The sequence below is a fragment of the Coregonus clupeaformis genome, chromosome 7 (genome assembly GCF_020615455.1).
Source record: "Coregonus clupeaformis isolate EN_2021a chromosome 7, ASM2061545v1, whole genome shotgun sequence".
NCBI classification, from domain to species: Eukaryota; Metazoa; Chordata; class Actinopteri; order Salmoniformes; family Salmonidae; genus Coregonus; species Coregonus clupeaformis.
In genome coordinates this window covers 38,765,245-38,790,930 of record NC_059198.1, presented here as the reverse complement: position 1 = coordinate 38,790,930, position 25,686 = coordinate 38,765,245, and the positions used below count along the sequence as shown (strand labels likewise).

At 39.4% G+C, this 25,686-nt stretch overlaps 1 protein-coding gene and 1 long non-coding RNA gene across 2 annotated transcripts; one reads left to right on the top strand and one right to left on the bottom strand.

The window, feature by feature from the left end:
• Window positions 1–1,538: 1,538 nt before the first annotated feature.
• LOC121569147 lies at window positions 1,539–13,640 on the bottom strand. Its single transcript, XR_006001334.1, has 3 exons — window positions 13,555–13,640; window positions 1,978–2,048; window positions 1,539–1,610 (listed from the first exon to the last, which is right to left on the bottom strand). It is a non-coding gene; the product is annotated as an uncharacterized LOC121569147 (long non-coding RNA).
• On the top strand, window positions 5,189–25,341 carry LOC121569143 (myosin-7). The gene is made up of 40 exons (XM_041879820.2): window positions 5,189–5,211; window positions 5,337–5,382; window positions 6,986–7,194; window positions 7,536–7,679; window positions 9,349–9,505; window positions 9,591–9,618; window positions 9,710–9,815; window positions 9,966–10,058; window positions 10,642–10,705; window positions 10,796–10,894; window positions 11,305–11,408; window positions 11,508–11,646; window positions 11,752–11,870; window positions 12,243–12,392; window positions 12,493–12,663; window positions 12,830–13,139; window positions 13,247–13,320; window positions 13,513–13,718; window positions 13,818–13,941; window positions 17,351–17,487; window positions 17,577–17,832; window positions 18,068–18,310; window positions 18,588–18,764; window positions 18,875–19,020; window positions 19,096–19,186; window positions 19,279–19,668; window positions 19,776–19,902; window positions 20,001–20,119; window positions 20,208–20,404; window positions 20,589–20,772; window positions 21,148–21,313; window positions 22,498–22,622; window positions 22,710–23,018; window positions 23,128–23,331; window positions 23,436–23,732; window positions 23,877–23,981; window positions 24,093–24,188; window positions 24,275–24,409; window positions 24,694–24,742; window positions 25,213–25,341. The coding sequence occupies exons 3-39, from the start codon at window positions 6,994–6,996 to the stop codon at window positions 24,712–24,714; spliced, it is 5,814 nt and encodes a 1,937-aa protein (XP_041735754.1). The 5' UTR covers window positions 5,189–5,211; window positions 5,337–5,382; window positions 6,986–6,993; the 3' UTR covers window positions 24,715–24,742; window positions 25,213–25,341.
• The last annotated feature ends 345 nt before the right edge of the window (window positions 25,342–25,686 follow it).

Genomic DNA, 25,686 nt, shown 5'->3' with positions numbered 1-25,686 from the left:
TCAGACAAGTATTCTGAAGTATTTTACTGTAAGCGCTACCAAAGCTGCTTCAACAAAGTACTGAGTAAAGGGTCTGAATACTTATGTAAATGTCATATTTCAGTTTTTGCTTTGTCATTATGGGGTATTGTTTGTAGGTTGATGAGGGGAAAAAACAATTTAATCAATTTTAGAATAAGGCTGTAACATAACAAAATGTGGAAAAAGTAAAGGGGTCTTAATACTTTCCGAAGGCACTGTATAATACATGTTTTCTCAGAATATACAGTAGTTAATCGCAACCTTTATCCATCTTCTGTCACAGAAAGGACACAAAGAGTGAAGCTCTCAGATGGATCTTTCTGAAAATCTCCTGACTGTATTACTTTAGTTTTTCTCCATGTTACTGAGCAGAATAAATAATAAAGTACATTTAAATTGCATCTCTGTGTATTGCTTGTAATATGTTACCTTTTGTGCCAAAGGATTTTTCATGTCTGGTATAGACATCAGGGTTGGCGTTGATGCCATTATGAATAGGAATTCTAGACATTTTGGAAGAATAAAATGCACTATTATTTTACACAATTATATAAAAAACACTGGTTTTAATAAAAAAATACCGATAAGTTACGTAAATGGTATCATAGAAAAAGACAAACATTTAACCCCTCTCTCAAGTTTTGATAAAATTGTGAGTAATAGTTACAGTATGTCTCAAATCTAAATTGGGTTATTTACCAATTTTATATACAAAACAAAGATGACACTATGAATATGAGGGAGAGAAAATCCGTATGCTTACCATCAACAATGGTAAAGGTCTGACCGTATCTATACATTGTCTTGAACAGTAGCCCTTTTTGTGTCATTACAATGTAGCCTCCATATCTGCATCATCCGAAATGTACATACATTTTAGACCACTGTATTCAAACAGTGTCTTGTTAACAGCCTTGAATACATATGGCAGCATCATTATATGACAATATTCTGTTGAAATCCATTTGAGTAATGTTAACCAGTCAGAGAACTCAATAATAATAATAATAATAATAGTAATAATAATAATAATAATAATAATAATATAGTGAAGGCAGTGTACATTCAGAACAAGAGGTGCACTTGCTTAGCAATGCTACACTAGAGACTAAATGTTTTTCTATATCAAATAAAAGTGCATTTTGATGTTTTGGCCTTAAAACCATGTAACAAGAAGTCCATTCAATGCAAAAATTCTACACAGTAAAGAGCTGGGTGCAGAATCTGTTATTGACTGGAGGTTGGGGCAACTCCAAGAATGACCTAGAATAGTGAATTGGCCATCAAAGTGAAAAGTATCAGATTGTCTTCCTTCTTAATGATTTGATTCTTGAAATATTTTTCAAGTGAGCTAAAATATACCTTTCAGAATGAAGATACATCACCTGTTATGTTATCCTGCTCAGATGCTTCTGTGGTCCCTGTGGAAAGAAAACACTATCCAGAGACTACATTGAAGGTGATCTACAAGTGTACACTGGCGTACCACAACCCCCGCATTTTTGTATTATTTGTTGGTTGGAGCCTCCTGGTTGGGGCTGATGTGCAGATGTTGAGGGAAGAAGGAAGTTGAAAGCAAAAGGAATCAACTGAAAGAGAAGAAAATTGAAATGTAAGATAAAATGGAGAAAAAAGCTAAGGGAATCATACAGATCTGCTGGTTTAAAAGTTACCCTTTGTCCCGATGCTAATTCAATAAATATCTGGCGTTCTACGGTCAATTCTATTAAAAAAATTCAAAACTAGCTTGCAACTTTATATGAAAATAAAACGTGCAATTGTGCTTGCTGCCGAAGCGTGACACAAGCAAAAAAGGTAACTTGTTAACCAACACATCTGTTCATGGTATCAAAAGACAGAAATTAAAGACATAACAAATCTAATTAGAAGTAAATAAAACAATGGACACTATAATAGTGTTTAATCTAATGCTAACAAATACAGTTCACTTCGTACCATCTCTTGTGTGTGGTCATGCTTGCTGTGCCTGACAGGAATTCTCCCAATGCAAGAGGCTGGACCTGCATCTGTGATTCACATGCAGGGGAGATTGATGATTGATACAAATAAGGTAAATACCACACAGTAACTGCCTGCGTCCAAACAGAACACTTCTGTCATCCTGTTAATTGTTAGTAAGCCATAGTGCAGCGTTTTCCAACAGCCAGTAACTCCATAGGGAGAGCAAAAATATTTTTCAGTTACCCCACAAATAAAAATATTCTTAAAGTAGATTGCATGTTTGTTTCCCCACTAAACTAACACAGTGTGACAAAATTCGGCATAACTGTCTAATATCCAGTATCTGCGGATATCAGCGTGACAGAGTAAACATTTTTGCCTGTCAATTAACAAATGCAGAAATCAGCAGTTGAAACAATAACAAAGTGTTGTCCCCGCCTCCGTTTCAGTAAAAAGCTAAGGGATGGGGCTGGAGAAATGTAACCACTCCCAAATTCATAGATAGAGCTATGGATGCAAGGACTGTACATCCATGATATCCAAATTATGGTTTTAACCATGTTTTGAGGCTATATACTGTAGTGTGTGTTTACATTTACTTTGTTTACAAACATTGGAGTAAAACACACTTATATTTTGGGTTCTGATGGGGTACGACAGTTTAACTAAGCTTATGAGGCATTTAAAATCTTCAAGAATCAATGGGTACATATAATTAATGTATAAGTCCAAAAAGAATGTAGCAACTGCAGATTGGCCCTTTAAGCTCAACTTTCAAAATAATGATAAAACCAACACCGACCATCAGTTAGTTACATTGAGTCCAACACATTTCGATGACAGTTTTATGTTAACGTATCTACAGTATGTGAATAACACAAGTCATAGCATCAGAGTGTGAACGGCAATGCAAGGACAAAGACAACACTGAGAAGTGAGGCGAGTTCTCCATGACCTTTGAGTCACAACAGACGCATGGACATCCTAATTATAGTGCAGTCTTTGAAATACAAAGGAGGGTCAGGTTACACGTTTCAACAGCAGAACAGTGGTAAGGTGTCCAGCCATCATTCCTTCAGTCTGACAGACAGTTCTCATAACACAAGCAGACTGGACAGCTGAGTATGAGGCGTAAAAAGGAAGGTCGAGCCAAGAATAGACTGTTCAAATATTGAGACTAAGTAAGGAGCTTAATGGGGGGGGGGTAGAACATTTGAGGGTCAAATCAAACAGTGCAATGAAATGCTTCCTTGCAAGCTTCCTCAACAGTGCAATGTAATTTTTTTTTTTTTTTTTTTTAAGTTAAATAATAGAGCATTGGGCAATAGTATGTAAGAGGCACTAATGCAAAATACAAGTGAATACAAATACTAATGTCAATATGTTGTGGATCATGGCAGATTTTAGAGGCTTGAAATATATTGGCTGATGGGTGGGGGGTGTGACATGTACAGCGGGGTCCGAAATGATTGACACGCTTGATAAAGATGAACATTAATGACTGTACAAAATGTCTAAATCAAATCCGGAGCTATATTGTATGCTCCAAAAAAATATATTATTTTATACTAAAACGATTCTACCATGATTACGGATCATTTATACCATGATTACGGATAATCCTGAATGAATCGTGAATAATGATTAGTGATAAAGTTACAGAGGGTCAAAGATCATACCCCCAAGACATGCTAACCTCCCCTGTTATTGGTAGTGGTGAGAGGTTAGCATGTCTTGGGGGTATGACCTTTGACCCTCTGTAACTTTCTCACTCATCATTATTCCCGATTCATTCAGGATTATCGGTAATCATGGTAGTTTCCACATTAATATAAAAGTGTTTAGAAAAATATTTTATTGTTATTTATAAAAGTGACTCCAAAATGACACAATACATTATTTACCATTCATTTCTATTGGTCACATAATAATCTGAAACACGAACAAAACGAACTGCGAATGCATCCAACAAGTTTGTAGAGTCATGATCAGTATGCATTTCCTCCTGTAGTGACAGGAATTCATTTCTCGGCAGCTGGGAATTGGACACCTAACAGTGTCATTGAGGAGTAGCATGTGGAAGCTAATTAGGAAACCTTGAGGCTGAAAGCCCAAGGTGTGAAAGCTGTAGGAGTCAAAGGTCCTCCTCTATGTCTATGTCTAAGGAGGGAACTCTCTCTGGCGATGACAACCACTATATTGTCACCTTGTAGACAGCTTGTAGACAGCTTCACACTAATGCATTGACAGCTATCTTGACCTTTTACAGCGTGTTACTACAAATCAAAGACCTGATGCCCCTTGGGTCAGCACCTATATATAGTATTTTACCCAGGCTTTTCTAACCTGATTAGCCAGCACCTTACACAGGTTATTATAACAAAAAAAGGTTGAAGGTAGAAGTGACATCCTAACATTTATAATATAAGTGTTTTTTTCTTAACCTTTAATTTTAAAACAGGAATATTCCTAACATACATTGAGTCCCTCTAGCGTGACTTTCTTGAGGAAAATGACATGTATTACTCCATGTGTGGCTTTAATTCATTTACTTATGTGCACTTCATATACTGTACACCAAAAGAACAATTTCACAGGGTTATTTTTGTCCTCAAGGACAAAGGGAAGGAAACAATGCCACGTCAACAAGATGAGGTCTAGTGTTATACTTACAATAGCTGTTACTCTTGGTGACAATAGATGTGTGAGTGACCTTGTCTTGGTGAACAAAAGACAGCTGCACTTGTCTACATCATAAGAACTCTATCATGCAATTAATTTACACAACAACAACACTTTCTCATGTCAGGTATAAATCTTAACAAAAATTGACATTTATTACTTCAAACTGTTTTTGGAGCTAACTTACTTTGTGTCATTGCACATTAAAATACATAATTTGATGAATTCCCATTGGTCAAACATACATGCTTGTCATTTTTAGATGACTACAGTGCCTGAGACTGCCCTTTGATCAAGTGGGCTTTCAATGCAGCCAATTTCTCCCCTCCTCTGTCCGCCCTGGAATAGCCTGTTGTTATAACGAGCCTGATAGGTCAAAGAGGTATACACCTCTAGCCCCAAATACAGATCTTTTGAAATAATCAGTGTAATTTATGTCATGACATGACCCATCTCCATATAGGGCTGAGCAACTCTCTTTATAAAGAGTGATGGAGACCAGGGGAGTCAGACCAGGGGAGACAGAAGGCACCGGACATCCTGAAGGTAAGCATATAGAGGCAGTCTGCTGAGGCCAAAGATAATCATTCTGGACCTGATAACTGTCATTACCGCATAAAACTGGCCACTCCATTGATATTTGTCTTTGTATTTGTCTATTTCATTCTCAGTAGAGATCTTTTCCACCAAACGTATCCAAGGGGTGATCAACAACAGGTAAGAATCATAATCTTCTAAAATAGAGGTTCTACAACACGCCTCCTAGTGGTTTGCGTGAAGTCTTTAAATGTGTTTCATAAAAAGTATAACAGCTTGCCAAATTTGTATACTAATGCAAAAAGAAAGATATATATATATATATATATATAGTTTTATTTTCTTGTCTGTACTCATTAATCTAGTCAACTTGTTTATGTTGCATTATACATCTTTCCTATATAGTAATTACATGTTGTCAGTGTCATCACTAACATAAGCTGTATATTTCAGCTACAGTGGACCCAGCTACTTGTGGTCTGCTGTGAACCTTATTTGTTTTGGTTTATATTCAATGTGCTTTTGGTTTACTGACCTTCATATTGTTCAGATAAACTCTTATTAATCTATGACTCTAAATCTGGTAGCCTACTGGTGTTCTGCTTATATTTTAAAGCTTTATTGGTCTGCCATGACCATTATGCCATGGCTGGTACAGTATACTACTCATATACAGTATATACAGGTAACTGCCAAAATAATGGAAACACTTGAGTAAATAAGGGATATAAAGTGTATTGAAAGCAGGTGCTTCCACACAGGTATGGTTCCTGAGTTAAGTCATTAACATCCCATCATGCTTAGTGTCATGTATAAAAATAATGGGCAGGCCATTATTTTGGCTACCATGGCTATGCCCCCATTTGCAGGGCACGAGTGGTCACTGAATGGTTTGATGAGCATGAAAACGATGTAAACCATATGCCATGGCTGTCTCAGTCACCGGATCTCAACCCAATTGAACACTTATGGGAGATTCTGGAGTGGCGCCTGAGACAGCATTTTCCACCACCATCAACAAAACACAAAATTATGTAATTTCGCATAGAATAATGGTGTCGTATCCTTCCAATAGAGTTCCAGACACTTGTAGAATCTATGCCAAGGTGCATTGAAGCTGTTCTGGCTTGTGGTGGCCCAACGCCCTATTAAGACTATTAAGTGTGTCCTTTATTTTGGCAGTTACCTGTACATACATTCATACTAATATCTAATGTTCCAATTCATTTAGGTCTTCAGGGTAATATTTATGGAACCATTATTTTTGTTGTATTAAGGCAAAATCAGGACAAAGTTACACTGCATTCCAAAACTGGCTGCAGAGAACAGCAAAATACAGCCCAGGAGCCCTAAAGTTGTTTATGTATTTAATATTATTTAATATTAGTGCTTTACACTGATATTAGATTATTACCTATGCATGGTTCCCTTTGTCATTAACAGAATAAAATGTAAAACTGTCAAAATATGGTTGATATTGTAAAAAAATCCTGTAAAGTATGAATATCTAAATGGTTGTAGTTTCTTAAGTTTGAGAAATGTTTGTTATGAGAATCCTGGGATACAACAAACCATGGCATCAGTGAGAAGACAGCCACATGTCAATCTGAAGTTTAGCAAATTGAACCTAATAATTGACAGACAGACAGACAGACAGACAGACAGACAGACACTATACAGTACATACATACACTTTCCACAACAACAAATACATGGTATTATTCCAACTCAAACCTGGTGCTGTATGTAATTTGTATTCAATGCTCTGATCCTGCCTTTACAGGTTTAAGAATGGGGGACGCATTGATGGCAGAGTTTGGCGGTGCAGCTTCCTTTCTGCGTAAATCTGACAAGGAGCGCATGGAATGCCAGACTAGACCCTTTGACATAAAGAGACAGTGCTATGTGCCTGACCCTGAGGTTGAGTACGTCAAGGCCATAATCACCAGCAGAGATGGGGCTAAAGTCACCGCTGATACTGAGTTTGGAAAGGTAAATATTTTGTTGAAAAGCATTTCTAAAAATATATGACCTGGAAAATCATAAAATAAGAAATGTTTCTACTAAGATAACTCTATGATTGATGGACAATGATTTATAAACTGAATTGAGTTATGCACTTTACTGTTTTGTATTTTTTTTTTTATCTTACAAGAGATACTAAAGCAGAATCCTTTAAATCTTTAACTTTCATGTAAATTAGACATTACATATTAATGGGTGATTTGTGAAAATTCTATGTTGTGTGTAATCTCAAATTAGGGTTTGTCTCAAACTGAATAGCTCTGCACCTTGAAAATTACACAAAACAATTTAATTTGCTCTTCTTTCAGACTGTTACTGTGAAGGAGGATGACGTCCACCCCCAGAACCCGCCAAAGTTTGATAAAATTGAGGACATGGCGATGTTCACCTTCCTGCACGAGCCCGCTGTGCTGTTTAACCTCAAAGAGCGTTACGCAGCCTGGATGATCTACGTAAGTAATGACCTGTCTGCTAATATCTCCATTAAATCAATCATTCATTCAAATGAATTAAACTACAGTGGGGAAAAAAAGTATTTAGTCAGCCACCAATTGTGCAAGTTCTCCCACTTAAAAAGATGAGAGAGGCCTGTAATTTTCATCATAGGTACACGTCAACTATGACAGACAAATTGAGATTTTCTTTTCCAGAAAATCACATTGTAGGATTTTTTATGAATTTATTTGCAAATTATGGTGGAAAATAAGTATTTGGTCAATAACAAAAGTTTCTCAATACTTTGTTATATACTCTTTGTTGGCAATGACACAGGTCAAATGTTTTCTGTAAGTCTTCACAAGGTTTTCACACACTGTTGCTGGTATTTTGGCCCATTCCTCCATGCAGATCTCCTCTAGAGCAGTGATGTTTTGGGGCTGTCGCTGGGCAACACAGACTTTCAACTCCCCTCCAAAGATTTTATATGGGGTTGAGATCTGGAGACTGGCTAGGCCACTCCAGGACCTTGAAATGCTTCTTACGAAGCCACTCCTTCGTTGCCCGGGCGGTGTGTTTGGGATCATTGTCATGCTGAAAGACCCAGCCACGTTTAATCTTCAATGCCCTTGCTGATGGAAGGAGGTTTTCACTCAAAATCTCACAATACATGGCCCCATTCATTCTTTCCTTTACACGGATCAGTCGTCCTGGTCCCTTTGCAGAAAAACAGCCCCAAAGCATGATGTTTCCACCCCCATGCTTCACAGTAGGTATGGTGTTCTTTGGATGCAACTCAGCATTCTTTGTCCTCCAAACACGACGAGTTGAGTTTTTACCAAAAAGTTCTATTTTGGTTTCATCTGACCATATGACATTCTCCCAATCCTCTTCTGGATCATCCAAATGCACTCTAGCAAACTTCAGACGGGCCTGGACATGTACTGGCTTAAGCAGGGGGACAGGATTTGAGTCCCTGGCGGCGTAGTGTGTTACTGATGGTAGGCTTTGTTACTTTGGTCCCAGCTCTCTGCAGGTCATTCACTAGGTCCCCCCGTGTGGTTCTGGGATTTTTGCTCACCGTTCTTGTGATCATTTTGACCCCACGGGGTGAGATCTTGCGTGGAGCCCCAGATTGAGGGAGATTATCAGTGGTCTTGTATGTCTTCCATTTCCTAATAATTGCTCCCACAGTTGATTTCTTCAAACCAAGCTGCTTACCTATTGCAGATTCAGTCTTCCCAGCCTGGTGCAGGTCTACAATTTTGTTTCTGGTGTCCTTTGACAGCTCTTTGGTCTTGGCCATAGTGGAGTTTGGAGTGTGACTGTTTGAGGTTGTGGACAGGTGTCTTTTATACTGATAACAAGTTCAAACAGGTGCCATTAATACAGGTAACGAGTGGAGGACAGAGGAGCCTCTTAAAGAAGAAGTTACAGGTCTGTGAGAGCCAGAAATCTTGCTAGTTTGTAGGTGACCAAATACTTATTTTCCACCATAATTTGCAAATAAATTCATAAAAAATCCAACAATTTTTTTTCTCAATTTGTCTGTCATAGTTGACGTGTACCTATGATGAAAATTACAGGCCTCTCTCATCTTTTTAAGTGGGAGAACTTGCACAATTGGTGGCTGACTAAATACTTTTTTTCCCCACTGTAAATATGCTTCCCCCTTGTCGTCGACAGACCTACTCAGGGCTGTTCTGTGTTACTGTCAACCCATACAAGTGGCTGCCAGTGTACGATCAGTCTGTTGTCAATGCATACAGAGGCAAGAAGAGGACAGAAGCTCCTCCTCACATTTTCTCCATCTCTGACAATGCCTACCAGTACATGTTGTCAGGTAAAATATAACATTTCCTTTTCATCTACAGAAATCAAATGATATTTGGATAATTACACATTTACTGATACTTCTCTTCCAACAGACAGGGAAAATCAGTCTGTCCTTATCACGTAAGTACATCAACAAAAGGTTATATCCATTTGAGGCTATTTCAGATTAAGAGGAATTCTGAGATATCAACATTTGTATTTTCAATCCCAGTGGAGAATCCGGTGCTGGAAAGACTGTTAACACCAAGAGAGTCATCCAGTACTTCGCCAGCATTGCTGCTGTTGCCGGAAAGAAAAGTGCAGCAGAAGAAAAAAAGGTCAAGTAGAATGCAAATGTTCATTATTATCGATCCTAAATTAAACATTCTTCATGGCTGGATGAACATTTGTTGACAAAATGTAATTTTATTCATAGAGTATTGATTTTCGTTGCAGCATTTTAATACTGTATGGTTGTTGGTTTGTAGGGGACCCTGGAGGATCAAATCATCCAGGCCAATCCTGCCCTGGAGGCTTTTGGTAATGCCAAGACCATCAGGAATGACAACTCCTCCCGATTTGTACGTTTGGTCTTTGTTTGTCAAATATCATTTAAATCTTATTATACATGTTCAGTGTTTCCCATATATGGACCACCACTGTAAAAAATATGTAATTTAATATATATATATTTCTGCCGAGACACGCTTTTAAATGGAAAGTCATTAGCTCAATGACTGGGAACAGCTAGCATTTCATTACACTAATGCTAGTAGCAATGCACTTGAATGAGCCTATTTACAGTATAATACACAAGGTGCAATTTCAAAATTGTGTAGAGAAAAGGTTGCAGTTTTAAAGCAAGTTTGCTGCCAATCTACACATTTTGGAAGATTGAGCCATTTCATAACTAATTTTCAGTTTTAACAGCTAATATCCTGCAATTCTACACATTTTGCCATAGGGTGGAGAGAAATGTTTGCAGTTTTTAATATGATATTTGAGTGAGAGTGACTGGCCTCCATCCCCATCAAAGTTGTCCATCCCTGCATTACACCATGCAAGCTCAATCAAGTGCACCTAAAGTATTCAAAAAGAAAACAAATACTACTTGAACCAAGATCTGGTGTGCTCAGTAATTTCTGCTTTAACAATCATTTACAGGGTAAATTCATCCGAATTCATTTTGGAGTCACTGGGAAGCTTTCGTCTGCTGACATTGAGACTTGTGAGTACAATACTCAATTTGTTCAGGCTTGAACAGATCTATTTGACAGGAAACACATTAATACCAAAATAACTTTTCCATACTTATCAGATCTTCTGGAGAAGTCACGTGTAACTTTCCAGCTCAAGGCTGAGAGAGACTATCACATCTTCTACCAGATCCTGTCCCAAAAGAAACCAGAACTGCTGGGTGAGTATTGAATCATCAAACTGAGTAGGGTTGAGGTCAATTCTGGATTAAACTGAAGATTTCTGATGAAATCAAATTAAATTCTTATGATGTAGCCAGCCCAGGCAGTGTGCTACCCCCATCCCTCCACTGTAAAACTCACAACACAATATAGCGTGATTTATGTTGGAACATTTCCTTTGTCCATAAAAAGTTGCAATTATTAAAAAGTCATTTAAGCACACAACACTAAAACTGTATAACAATCTCCAACAGTTTATTTTAAACGATCCTGTCTATTTATAATATTACTGTTTTCTTATTGCACAAATCATTTTTAATTGACCCCAACCCTAATACTGAGTAGATTATGTTATGACCTATACCACAGCACGAACACAGATTAAAGTGTGCTGTTCAATTCTTTTCAGAGATGCTACTCATCACTAGCAATCCCTATGACTATGCCTTCATCTCCCAAGGAGAGATTGCTGTAACTTCCATTAATGATGCAGATGAACTAATGGCTACTGATGTGAGTAAAATATGTACATATACTGTATATGCAATAACATTTCACTTGTATCCAACTCTCTCTCCAATACAAATCAATGGCCTTTTGTTTCGGAACTAGGATGCCTTTAATGTGCTTGGCTTTGCCCAAGAAGAGATTAATGGCATTTATAAGTTGACTGGTGCCATCATGCACTACGGCAACCTGAAGTTCAAGAATAAGCAGCGGGAGGAGCAAGCAGAGGCAGATGGCACTGAGGGTGAGTGCTGAGGATTTAAAACCTCCCTTCAATATACAGTCATCTTTTAAAAATCTGACAATCAATCAGAGTGCCTCTTCCAATCATAAAACGTTGCCTTTCCAGATATTGACAAAGCTGCATATCTGATGTGCCTGAACTCTGCTGACGTGGTCAAGGGGCTGTGTAACCCAAGGGTCAAAGTTGGAAATGAGTGGGTCACCAAAGGTCAGAATGTCAACCAGGTGAGTCTACAATTTTTTAAAATAATATTAAGCATAAAACGTGTCTATAAAGTTGCTAGCTAAGATGTTCCTACGTGTCATTCCCCATTGAGCATGCTTTGTAGTCCAGGACTAGGCCTAATCTGTGTCTAGGAAACTGTCCCTATGTGTTTATGTTGAGGCTATGTTTTGGTATTTTATTTTACATTTACATTTACATCATTTAGCAGACACTCTTATCCAGAGCGACTTACAAATTGGTGCATTCAACTTATGATAGCCAGTGGGACAACCACTTAAAAAAAAATATATATGTTTATTGGGGGTGGGGGAAGAAGGATTACTTTATACTATTCCAGGTACTCCTTAATATATTTTCTCAATATTTTGTAGGTGTACTACTCTGTTGGTGCACTGGCAAAGAAAATTTACGAGAACATGTTCCTCTGGATGGTGATAAGAATCAACCTTACTCTGGACACTAAGAACGCTCGTCAGCACTACATTGGTGTGCTGGACATTGCTGGCTTTGAGATCTTTGATGTGAGTGTTTGATGTATATTTGATAAAAAGGACATCATAAAATGATTTATCTAAAACATCACAGCTGACAAAATAAAGTACCTGTGAACTTCTATTTCAGTTCAACACCTTTGAGCAGCTGTGCATCAACTTCACTAATGAGAAGCTGCAGCAGTTCTTCAACCACCACATGTTTGTGCTGGAGCAGGAAGAGTATAAGAAAGAGGGCATCGTCTGGGAGTTCATTGACTTTGGCATGGACTTGGCTGCCTGCATTGACCTCATTGAAAGGGTTGGTGTCTTCAGTTGTGCAGTAGTTTATATGATGTGTACAGAGTATTCTTTGAGATTTTAAAGGCAATCTTTATAAAATGTGCTTCCATGACAAATTATTCTGATATTTATTCACTATGCTTTTCCCTTAGTATTAATTTATTTTCATTCATTCCTTCCACTAGCCCATGGGTATCATGTCCATCCTTGAAGAGGAGTGCATGTTCCCCAAGGCCAGTGATTCTACATTCAAAGCTAAGCTGTATGAAAACCATCTGGGCAAAAATGCATGCTTCCAGAAGCCTAGAATGATTAAGGGTAGGCCAGAGGCCCATTTCTCCCTGGTTCACTATGCTGGCATTGTTGACTACAACATTGGTAACTGGCTGGTGAAGAACAAGGACCCACTGAATGAGACTGTGGTCGGACTGTATCAGAAGTCAGGTCTTAAGTTCCTGGCCAACCTCTTTGCAACCTATGCTGGTGCAGAAGCAGGTACTATGTGTTTCTATCTGCAAAAAATCCCTAAAATAAATAGCAATCCACAGTATATGATAGTAGCAATAATAGTATATTTGAATTGTTATTTTATTATCATACAGCTGCTGAAGAAAAAGCGGCTGGAGGAAAAAAGAAGAAAGGCTCTTCCTTCCAGACTGTGTCTGCATTGCACAGGGTAAATCTGAGCTTAGATCAATATATTTAGGATGTTTTCACATGGAAGATTATTAACAAATGTATTATATTTGCGCAAAATTTTAGATAACATGTGGTGGATTGGCATGTTAGCATTAAATGCCGTTATGACTCGTGAGGTGATTGGAAACTCATTCACTGATGGAAAATTCTACATTTGTCATACTCACAGGAGAACTTGGGTAAACTCATGACCAACTTGAGGTCTACTCACCCTCACTTTGTACGTTGCATCATCCCCAACGAGACCAAGACTCCTGGGGCCATGGAGAATCCTCTGGTCATGCACCAGCTGCGCTGTAACGGTGTTCTGGAAGGCATCAGGATCTGCAGAAAGGGCTTCCCCAACAGAATCCTGTATGCTGACTTCAAACAAAGGTAAAAATAATTATTAATTTCCTTTCCAAAATAAATTCAACTGTTTACCTATTCAGGTCTTCCATTATTGAAGATAATTGCTTTCTGATTTAAATTCAGATACCGCATCCTCAATCCAAATGCTATCCCTGAGGGTCAATTCATTGACAATATGAAGGCAGCTGAAAAACTCCTGGGCTCTCTGGACATTGACCACACCCAGTACAGATTAGGACACACTAAGGTAAGTTATTTAAATAGATGAAAAGCAATAAGACCTGTTGGACCAGGATGGAAAAATAGCAGCAATTATCGGGGCCAAGCAGTATATTACCAATACACCACCATCCAGCCAACCTGAGCAATGCCTCTTGAAAGAATTGCTGCTATATGACTGATCATGCTTATCTCATGTCATCTGTCTCTAGGGCAAATGGGTCAAGTCAACATATACACATTTATACTTGGTATAGCGCCACCATGTAGTAGATCCAGATCTACAGTAGCAATTAAAAGCCTAGTGGCCATGATGTTTGAGATAGACTTCAGTGTTAATTTTGTCCCCTATTTTTTAATTTAGTTTTAGTCTTAGTTTTTATGACTAAAATACGTTTTAGTCTTAGTCACATTTTAGTAATTTCACCCTTCTTAGTTTTAGTTATTATCAGTCGACTAAAATTCTGGACAATTTTTTTCTTAGTCACAGTCATTTAAGTCACATATTATTCAGTGCATTCTTTTTCCATGAAATAATGAATATTTACCTCTAACTTCCATCACATGCAAATTCAGATAGCCTTGTCCAACTAGTCCTACTATCCCATCATATACAGTGGCTTGCCAAAGTATTCACCCCCTTTGGCATTTTTCCTATTTTGTTGCCTTAAAACCTGGAATTAAAATTGATTTTTTGGGGGGTTGTATCATTTGATTTACACAACATGCCTACCACTTTGAAGATGCAAAATATTTGTTATTGTGAAACAAACAAAAAATAAGACAAAAAAACTGAAAACTTGAGCGTGCATAACTATTCACCCCCCCAAAGTCAATATTTTGTAGAGCCACGTTTTGCAGCAATTACAGCTGCAAGTCTCTTGGAGTATGTCTCTATAAGCTTGGCAAATCTAGCCACTGGGATTTTTGCCCATTCTTCAATGCAAAACTGCTCCAACTTGTACAAGTTGGATGGGTTCCACTGGTGTACAGCAATCTTTAAGTCATACCACAGATTCTCAATTGGATTGAGGTCTGGGATTTGACTAGGCCATTCCAAGACATTTAAATGTTTCCCCTTAAACCACTCAAGTGTTGCTTTAGCAGTATGCTTAGGGTCATTGTCCTGCTGGAAGGTGAACCTCCGTCCCAGTCTCAAATCTCTGGAAGACTGAAACAAGTTTCCCCTCAAGAATTTCCCTGTATTTAGTGCCATCCAGCATTTCTTCAATTCTGACCAGTTCCCAGTCCCTGCCGATGAAAAACATCCCCACAGCATGATGCTGCCACCACCATGATTCACTGTGGGGATGGTGTTCTCGGGGTGATGAGAGGTGTTGGGTTTGCGCCAGACATAGCGTTTTCCTTGATGGCCAAAAAGCTCAATTTTAGTCTCATCTGACCAGAGTACCTTCTTCCATATGTTTGGGGAGTCTCCCACATGGCTTTTGGCGAACACCAAACATGTTTGCTTATTTTTTTTCTTTAAGCAAAGGCTTTTTTCTGGCCACTCTTCCGTAAAGCCCAGCTCTGTGGAGTGCACGGCTTAAAGTGGTCCTATGGACAGATACTCCAATCTCCGCTGTGGAGCTTTGCAGCTCCTTCAGGGTTATCTTTGGTCTCTTTGTTGCCTCTCTGATTAATGCCCTCCTTGCCTGGTCCGTGAGTTTTGGTTGGCGGCCCTCTCTTGGCAGGTTTGTTGTGGTGCCATATTATTTCCATTTGTTAATAATGGAGTTAATGGTGCTCCGTAGGATGTTCAAAGTTTCAGATATATTTTTTTAACCCAACCCTGATCTGTACTTCTCCACAACTTTGTCCATGACCTGTTTGGAGAGCATCTTGTTCTTCATGGTGCCTCTTGCTTGGTGGTGCCCCTTGCTTAGTGGTGTTGCAGACTCTGGGGCCTTTCAGAACAGGTTTATATATACTGAGATCATGTGACAGATCATGTGACACTTAGGTAAATAAAGTCCACCTGTGTGCAATCTAACTATGTGACTTCTGAAAGTAATTGGTTGCACCAGATCTTATTTAGGGGCTTCATAGCAAAGGGGGTGAATACATATGCACGCACCACTTTTCCTTTATTTATTTTTTTAGAATTTTTTTAACAAGTAATTTTTTTCATTTCACTTCACCAATTTGGACTATTTTGTGTATGTCCATTACATGAAATCTAAATAAAAATCAATTTAAATTACAGGTTGTAATGCAACAAAATGGAAAAACTCCAAGGGGGATGAATACTTTTGCAAGACACTGCAGCTGGCACATTGTTATTGTGGCAGATTGTAACCAATGCCAGCCATGATTTACCATATAGCCTAGGCTACAAAGCCTTGGCTACATTAAACAAGATAGGTATACAGATATTTTCTTCCCATAATACATTTAGGATGGTAGTGAAGTAACAGTGATTCCTATAAAAAGGGGAAAAATCTTTACTTTCCAACAATGCCAGAAATATTACTGCACTGCTAATATTCAGCAAATAGGACTAATATTTCTAATAAAAAATTTAAAAAACTACACTCACATTTGCGGAAAGCAAGAGCGGCAACACAGATGTTTATGAGTGCACAGCCTTCATGAAAGTAAGAGAGGTTAAACATTATTGTTTCTAGTTTAGGTTAGTTACAATTGAAGTGTCGTCGCAGTCTATCAGTTCAAAAGATTGAGGAGTGACTGAAATGACTGCCGAGAGCTGTGTGGGAGAGCCGGGCAGATTAGCTCAATCAGACCGCACAATCAGACCGCGCAAATTTAATGCCCATTAGTCTCACGTGAAATTCAAGTCTCGTCACATTTTCAACTAAAATGAATCCTCATTTGTTACAGTTTTATCGTCCTTTGTTTTCTTCAGGGAAAATAGGTAATTGACAAATATTTTTTGTCATAGTTATTGTTAACAGAAATGAACACGGTTAGACTTTCTGTACATGTTTTCAAAGACCTTGCCAAATTTTGTAACTCTCGGGTCAACATAATGGGACTGAAGTTATAAAATCAATTGCACATGACAGGGCCAACTTGTGGTCAATTTGTGACATTTTTGTACAGAGACAAGAAATCAGCAATCTAAACATGACTACCAAGTTTTGTAAATCTGGGGGATTCCACATTCAAGTTATTTATGGTCAACTGAGTGGTGCAGCGGTCTAAGACACTGCATCTCAGTGCTTGAGGCGTCACTACAAACACCCTGGTTCGATTCCAGGCTGTATCACAACCGGCCGTGATTGGGAGTCCCTTTGGGCGGCGCACAATTGGCCCAGCGTCGTCAGGGTTTGGCCGGTGTAGGCCGTCATTGTAAATAAGAATTTGTTCTTAACTGACTTGCCTAGTTAAATAAAGGTAAAAAAAAAAAGAAAAATACAATCCTACCAAATACGAGACAATCCAAGCACCACATTATGGCCTTTGTGTATCTTTAGGTGTTCTTCAAGGCTGGTCTCCTGGGTCTACTTGAGGAGATGAGAGACGATCGTCTTGCTCTTATCATCACTGGCCTCCAGGCCCGATCACGTGGTCTAATTGCCAGAATTGAGTTCCAGAAAATGGTTGACCGCAGGTTGGAATAAGAATAAACAAAACTTCTGCAGACAATATGGTGAAGGTGGAAAAGGTTGTATAACAAGCTAATTATATTCAATTTCACAGGGATGCCTTGCTTGTGATCCAATGGAACATTCGTGCCTTCATGGGTGTCAAGAATTGGCCCTGGATGAAGATGTTCTTCAAGATCAAACCTCTGCTGAAGTCAGCAGAGACTGAGAAGGAGATGGCCAACATGAAGGAAGAATTCCTGAAGCTTAAAGAGGCTTATGCTAAAAGTGAAACCCGTAGAAAGGAGCTGGAAGAAAAGATGGTGTCCCTTCTCCAAGAGAAGAATGACCTGCAGCTCGCTGTCCAAACTGTGAGTAACTTTAACTGCATTGCAGTTGGTGCATTCACATCCTTTGTCAAAATGGCCTTTCCTAGTTAGCTTTTTAGCTAACTAGAGAAATTGAAAAAGAAGAGACATGATTTGCTAAATAGATACGTACAATCAGCATTTGTCGATCATTTGTAGTGTCCAAATATTTTGCCACCAAACTAACTTTGGAGCTTTGGAGAATTTTATGTACTTACAATATATGACACATTGACAGTCAGAAGACACTATTGGTGATGCTGAAGAGAGATGTGAGGGTCTGATCAAGAGCAAAATCCAGCTTGAGGCCAAAGCCAAAGAGCTGACAGAAAGACTGGAGGATGAGGAGGAGATGAATTCTGAGCTAACTGCTAAGAAGAGGAAGCTGGAGGATGAGTGCTCAGAACTCAAGAAGGACATTGATGACCTGGAGCTCACTCTGGCTAAAGTGGAGAAGGAAAAGCATGCCACAGAGAACAAGGTAAACGTTTATCTTTATTATTGTGTTGTTACAGAGTCTGGTGTAGCGGTTTAAGATCCGGACCACACATGCCCCCTTGGTTCGAGCCCCAGCTTGGTCAACTGTCTTTGCCCTTAACTTTCTGCACCCCTCTCTATGTCTATCTCTCACTCTGTATTTATATCTGTCCTGTCAATAAACACTCAAATACGTAAGATCGGATTTCTTATCTCCTAAAAATAAAAATCGAATTAAGTGGCTTGGAGGAAAGTGTAAGGACACTGTTCTGTTTCCTTAGGTTAAAAACCTGACTGAGGAAATGGCAGCTCTGGATGAAATCATTGCCAAACTGACCAAGGAGAAGAAGGCTCTGCAGGAGGCTCATCAGCAAACGCTGGATGACTTGCAAAGTGAGGAGGACAAAGTCAACACGCTGACCAAGGCCAAAGCCAAACTGGAACAGCAAGTTGATGATGTGAGTATCAAATAGTAATTCATAAAAATTACAACAAAATTAGTAATATCCTAAATATAGACTACAGTAAATTGCTTACTCAGAATATTGTTTAATATATCCTTTATCAGCTTGAAGGGTCTCTGGAGCAAGAGAAGAAGGTGAGAATGGACCTTGAGAGAGCCAAGAGAAAGCTGGAGGGAGACTTGAAGTTGACCCAGGAGAGCCTAATGGACCTGGAGAATGACAAGCAGCAGCTGGAGGAGAGAATGAAGAAGTAAGATCACAACCCACAAAATCTCATGAATAGTTATTGTACAGAAAGTGCTAAAATGTTTGCTTTACTTATCAGGAAGGACTTTGAGATGAGCCAACTCAACAGCAAGATTGAGGATGAGCAGGCCATGAGTGCCCAGCTTCAGAAGAAACTGAAGGAGCTGCAGGTATTTCAATAGCATTGTTGAAAAGGGAATATTTCTGTTACAACTGTTTATGTTCTGATCTTACCAGAAAATTTGAATTCCTACCATTTCAGGCCCGCATTGAGGAGCTGGAGGAAGAGCTGGAGGCTGAGAGGGCTGCCCGTGCCAAGGTGGAGAAACAGAGGGCAGATTTGTCCAGAGAGCTAGAAGAGATCAGTGAGAGGTTGGAGGAGGCTGGTGGTGCTACTGCTGCCCAGATTGAGATGAACAAGAAGAGGGAGGCTGAGTTCCAGAAGGTGCGCAGAGACCTTGAAGAAGCTACTCTGCAGCATGAGGCTACAGCTGCAACTCTGAGGAAGAAAAATGCTGACAGTGTAGCTGACCTGGGAGAACAGATTGACAACCTTCAGAGAGTGAAGCAGAAGCTGGAGAAAGAGAAGAGTGAGCTCAGGCTGGAGCTGGATGATGTGGTCTCCAACATGGAGCAGATTGTCAAGTCCAAAGTATGTGGTATCATTGGTAAATCTAAATAAAATGTTTTCTATACATGCTTTTTAAAGATGCAATCTAGTGACGCTGTTCTGTCATTCAAAACCAAATCTGTTTTTAGACAAACTTGGAGAAAATGTGCCGCACTCTAGAGGACCAGATGAGTGAATACAGGACGAAAGCTGAGGAAGGACAGCGATCCATCAATGATTTCACCATGCAGAAAGCAAAGCTTCAAACTGAGAATGGTATATTAAAAACAAACCTGGACATTCACATGAAAAGCCACAATAAATAACCAGATTAAGTAATATAATTTAAAATAATTTGAATTGCATGAAAACAGGTGAATTTGCCAGACAGTTGGAGGAGAAGGACTCTCTAGTCTCCCAATTGACCAGAGGTAAGCAGTCCAACGTTCAGCAGATTGAAGACCTCAAGAGACAACTGGAGGAGGAAGTCAAGGTATTGATACAAAGAATGCAGTGTCCTTTATCCAACTTCATCTATCCTCAGGCATAATTACAGATCCTTTCTCAAATGTCCTTACCAGGCAAAGAACGCACTTGCCCATGCAGTGCAGTCTGCTCGCCATGACTCAGATCTGCTGAGGGAGCAGTATGAGGAGGAGCAGGAGGCCAAGGCTGAGCTGCAGCGTGGCATGTCCAAGGCTAATGCTGAGGTGGCTCAGTGGAGAACCAAGTATGAAACTGATGCCATCCAGAAGACTGAAGAGCTTGAGGACGCAAAGTAAGGAAGTTTTCTTACTTTCTCTTACTTTTCAGGCTATTGAACCTTGGCTGATAGGGCGATACACAAATGTACATGATGAATAAATAATACATTGATTATCTGTTAAACAACCATTATACTTTATTTCAGACAGAAAAAAGGTAGCTGTTCTGAAATGTGTTTCTCATCTATGCCAATCTAGGAAGAAGCTGGCTCAGCGTCTGCAGGATGCAGAGGAAGCTGTGGAAGCTGTTAATGCTAAATGTTCATCCCTGGAAAAGACTAAACACAGACTCCAGAATGAGATTGAAGATCTCATGGTGGATGTGGAGAGATCCAATGCAGCTGCTGCCTCTCTGGACAAGAAGCAAAGGAACTTTGACAAGGTAAGAAAAAAACATATGTAATACACAAGTCCTATTAGCCTTCATTATAGTACATGAGGGGCGACAGGTAGCCTAGTGGTTCAAGAAGCATCTGAATCCCAGCTCAGATGAGAAAATGTGGTGTTGAGTGAGCTAGCAACCAGAATGTTTCTGGCATCATCTTACATACTACCATCGCCTGCCATTGTGCAATTGAACAAGGCACTTAACCCCTATAATTGCTCCAGCTGCACTGCGGCTGACCCATTGCTTCAGACCCTGTGTGTCTCGGGGGGTTGGGTTGTGAGTTCTCGTTAAGTTAATGGACAATAAAGAACATCTTATCTTAATCATATACTGCATTCTAACTACCTAAAATACCTGTATAACTTCCAGGTCCTGGCTGACTGGAAGCAGAAGTTTGAGGAGTCTCAGACTGAGCTGGAGAGCTCCCAGAAAGAGGCCAGATCTCTCAGCACTGAGCTCTTCAAACTCAAGAACTCTTATGAGGAGTCTCTGGATCATCTGGAGACCATGAAGAGGGAGAACAAGAACCTCCAAGGTCAGAGCATGAGCATTATTAGCCTATATAACTAAGTCAACGAAAGATCGATATGTAATAGAGATTATGGATGTGAATGTTTAAAACGGAATTGAGATCGTTTACGTTAAGTTAAGAAAAAAAAAAAACGAAAAACAAGGTTTGTGTTTTTTTCCACAAAATGTAAATCACAGTGCAGTTATCACAAAACATATTATTTGCCGTGTTATAGCCAAACTAGACAATAAGCTATAAAAGGCCTGGGGTTCGTTGTGTAATTTAAATAAAACCAGAGAGGAAGAAGCAAACTTTAGGTCAATTTACAGATTACCAAGACATATGAGAAAGGTTATTTCTACCTGCCCCGTCCTCTCCCTCGCGCTGGCTCGCTTACTGTTTCTCTTTGCGAATGTGTCAGTCTTCGGTCTGTTGCATGTAGAATATCCTAGCCTATTCATTGATAGGCCCTGCTTTACTGAAGTTTCAAGACATTGCAAGCCAAGAAATTGCGAGATACAGCATTCCATTGAGAGATCCAGCTTTTGATTACCCAATAGATAGGCCAAGTGCAGGGTTCTGACTGTCTGCCTAGTGGCGGACCTGCCTATAATGTGCCACTTCCCTCTCTCTCCGTCCCTCGCTAGCTCGCTAGTGTTCTCGGAAGTACAGTAACTGATCAGTCTCCTCCTTTCCAAAAATACTGAATTTTAGGAGTTGAGGAGTCGCGGAATCTAATCTTCACACTCAGAAATGGGAGTTGACACCGGGAGATGAAGTGCAACGAGTCGAGGAATCAATTATTTTGGAGTCGACTCTCCTCCACTACGTCATCGTCATTAACAGTTTGAAAAATGACAAAGGCAAGCGACAGCAGTGAAGTCCTGTATGGTAATACTTTGACAAGTTAAATGAGAAGGTGGTGAAATGCAAACTGTGCGAGTTGGAATTGAGGTACAGTAATGGTAGTACTGCTGCAATGCTTAACCATCTGAAAGGGACGCACTGTGAGACCCAAACCGTTGCTGGCAGCAACACAGCTGCAGTGTGAATTCACGTGGAATTGTATGAATTTTTGTTATCGTTTTAACGGAAAACTGATACAAAATCTCTGACTAAACGTTAGCATTTTTTTCCCATTTGCCTGATCCCTAATCAAGAATAGTTATCACAAAACGATTCCGATGTACAATTATATTTTTCCACAGAGGAAATTTCTGACCTGACTGAGCAGCTTGGTGAGGGGGGAAAGAGCATCCACGAACTGGAAAAGATCCGTAAACAGCTGGAGCAGGAGAAGGCTGAGATACAGTCTGCTCTAGAGGAAGCTGAGGTGAGAATATAAAATATTTACAGATTGTGAAAGTACCAACATTTAATTTTAAGATTTTACAAACTATGGGTGGCTGTGTTCTCATAGGGCTCCCTGGAGCATGAGGAGGGCAAGATCATGAGAGCTCAGCTGGAGTTTAATCAGGTGAAAGCTGACATTGAACGGAAACTGGTGGAGAAGGATGAGGAAATGGAGATGAATAAGAGGAACCAGCAGAGAGTTGTGGATACCCTGCAAAGCTCCCTGGAGTCAGAGACTCGCAGCAGGAATGAAGCTCTCAGGCTGAAGAAGAAGATGGAGGGAGATCTCAATGAGATGGAGATCCAGCTCAGCCAGGCCAACAGGCAGGCATCCGAGGCCCAGAAGCAACTTAAGGGTCTCCATTCCCATCTGAAGGTAATACTTCCACACCATTGAATTAAAAACATTGCTTGTGCATTCAGAAAAAGCCAAACCACACTGTGAAACAATACAATAAATATAGTAAAATCTATTCTCTCTACAGGATTCTCAAATGCAGCTGGATGATGCTCTTCGTAGCAATGATGACCTGAAGGAGAACATTGCCATTGTGGAGAGACGCAACAACCTGATTCAGGCTGAACTGGATGAGCTGAGAGCCCTGGTGGAGCAGACTGAGAGAGGCCGCAAACTGGCTGAGCAGGAACTGCTGGATGTTAGTGAGAGAGTTCAGCTGCTGCACTCACAGGTAAGACAGTAATATAGAACAATTAGGGTTCTCCTTAAATATCTGCTACTTGAGGTATGTAGAGGTAATATACAAATCATTTGTCATATATACTGTATGTGTAGAACACCAGCCTACTGAGCCAGAAGAAGAAGCTAGAGGGCGACACATCCCAACTTCAGAATGAAGTGGAGGAGGCTGTGCAGGAGTGCAGAAATGCTGAGGAAAAGGCCAAGAAGGCCATTACTGATGCTGCCATGATGGCAGAGGAGCTGAAGAAGGAGCAGGACACCAGTGCTCACCTGGAGCGCATGAAAAAGAACATGGAGCAGACTATCAAGGACCTGCAGCACCGCCTGGATGAAGCTGAACAAATCGCCATGAAGGGTGGCAAGAAGCAGATCCAGAAGCTGGAGGCCAGAGTATGTGTCTAAGCTACATTCTCTTCTATTAATTCAATGTCACATTTCATATTTCTAGACATATTTCTATCTTCAATATTGAAAGTAGTGGTAACTAACAAAATAATTGGAAATGGTGTGTTAACATCGATCATGTATTTTTAGGTGAGAGAGCTAGAGACTGAAGTGGAAATGGAGCAAAGGAGGAGCAGTGATTCTGTGAAAGGAGTCCGTAAATATGAGAGACGCATCAAGGAGCTTACATACCAGGTACATCATAAACTTTAAGTTGAAAGTGCACTATTAACATGTTCAGAATCAAATGTAAAATGTATACTGTATTCAGTATGACGCTATTTTTTCCATTATTTTTGGGTGCAGACTGAGGAAGATCGTAAGAATTTGAGCCGTCTGCAGGACCTGGTGGACAAACTGCAGCTGAAGGTCAAATCCTACAAGAGAACTTCAGAGGAGGCTGTAAGTAACCTTCTAACTGATGCATTTGTAATTCTCAAATTGTTTTGTTTACTAGAAACTTAAATCATGTTTTTTTTAATTCACAGGAGGAACAAGCCAATGCCAATTTGGGCAAGTTCCGTAAGATTCAGCATGAACTGGATGAGGCAGAAGAGAGGGCTGATATTGCTGAGTCTCAGGTCAACAAGATGAGAGCCAAGAGTCGTGATGCCGGTTCCAAGGTCAGTGAAGTTGCTGTTTCAATTGAATGTATGGCAAAAGCCTAAACTTTCTGGGATCTGGGACTCTGTTTAATGGTAATTTCGATTCTCGATATTCACCCATGTATTCCTGAAGAAAATAAGTAATAAATGCATAATTTGTTACCAAGTAACTATACATACCTGTTGAAGTTCCCCATTGTAAAATGTCAACCAGAGGACACGGTATATGGCAGTATAAAATGTTTTTCTGTATACAGTAAAATGAAAATGTTCTAATAATCAATCTATCTTCTCTGTCACAGAAAGGAAAGGATGAGGAGTGAGGTATAGAGTTGTGATGCCGGCTCCCAGGTCAGTTCTATAAATCAGAATAATATTGGTTATAATTTGCAAACTCATGTCATGTTTGACGACAGCCCCAACCTTTTGCTTTTTAAGCATTTGATGTCCAATAACCATACTATCATTCATATAACTATACATTTGAATATTGTTCCCTGTTATGGGTAAAACAATATTTTTTCAAAAGCTTTATATATTTTGGTTTCAGTGGTGAGTTACTGTGTGATGGCAAGCGACACATTTTGATTTATCGTGATAAATGCTGGACATCGTTGCTTCTTGAAATATTTTTGTCAAATCTTTCATTTACTAGTAGACACAGTTGGTGTAATTCATGATGTTTATAGTGTATTCTATTCACTCAAACAATGAGCCCCAAAGTTTAATATGTAGTTGACGACACACAGAATATTGTAAGAATGTTTTTAGTGTTTACAGTGGTTTATTACATTTTAACCTGCATTCATCTTCTGTCACAGAAAGGACATGATGAAGAGTGAAGCTCTCGGATGGACCTTTCTGAAAATCTCCTGACTGTAGTGCTTTAGTTTTTCTCTATTCTCCATGTAACATGAGCAGAATAAAGAATAAAGTACATTCAAATAGCCCCTCTGTGTATTGCTTGATTCTATTACAAACAGGAATTCTAGACTAGATTTTGGAAGAATGGAATTCACTATTATTTAACAAAATTAAGTTAACACTGGTTTTCATAGAATATACTGATAACTTACCTCACAGAGAACCATTAAAATAAACAAACATCTCTCGCTTTTGCGTCTGGAGATGCTTCTGAGCCAAATTGGGTCCCCTAAATGAACAGAAATATTGTTCAGAAATACTTAATTAGACAGAGTGTGAAACACCTACCCACACCCATGAGCAATATCATATTTTGTTGGCATAAAAGTAAGGATTTGTGTGGTTTAATTAGAAATGGTTTATTATTAGAT

Bases quoted from the DNA above. Each gene is read 5' to 3' on its own strand.
- LOC121569143 (XM_041879820.2), top strand. From the start codon at position 6,994: ATGGGGGACGCATTGATGGCAGAGTTTGGCGGTGCAGCTTCCTTTCTG. The intron at 7,195-7,535 runs GTAAATATTTTG...CTCTTCTTTCAG, and splicing joins CTGATACTGAGTTTGGAAAG to ACTGTTACTGTGAAGGAGGA. The intron at 11,647-11,751 runs GTGAGTGCTGAG...TTGCCTTTCCAG, and splicing joins AGAGGCAGATGGCACTGAGG to ATATTGACAAAGCTGCATAT.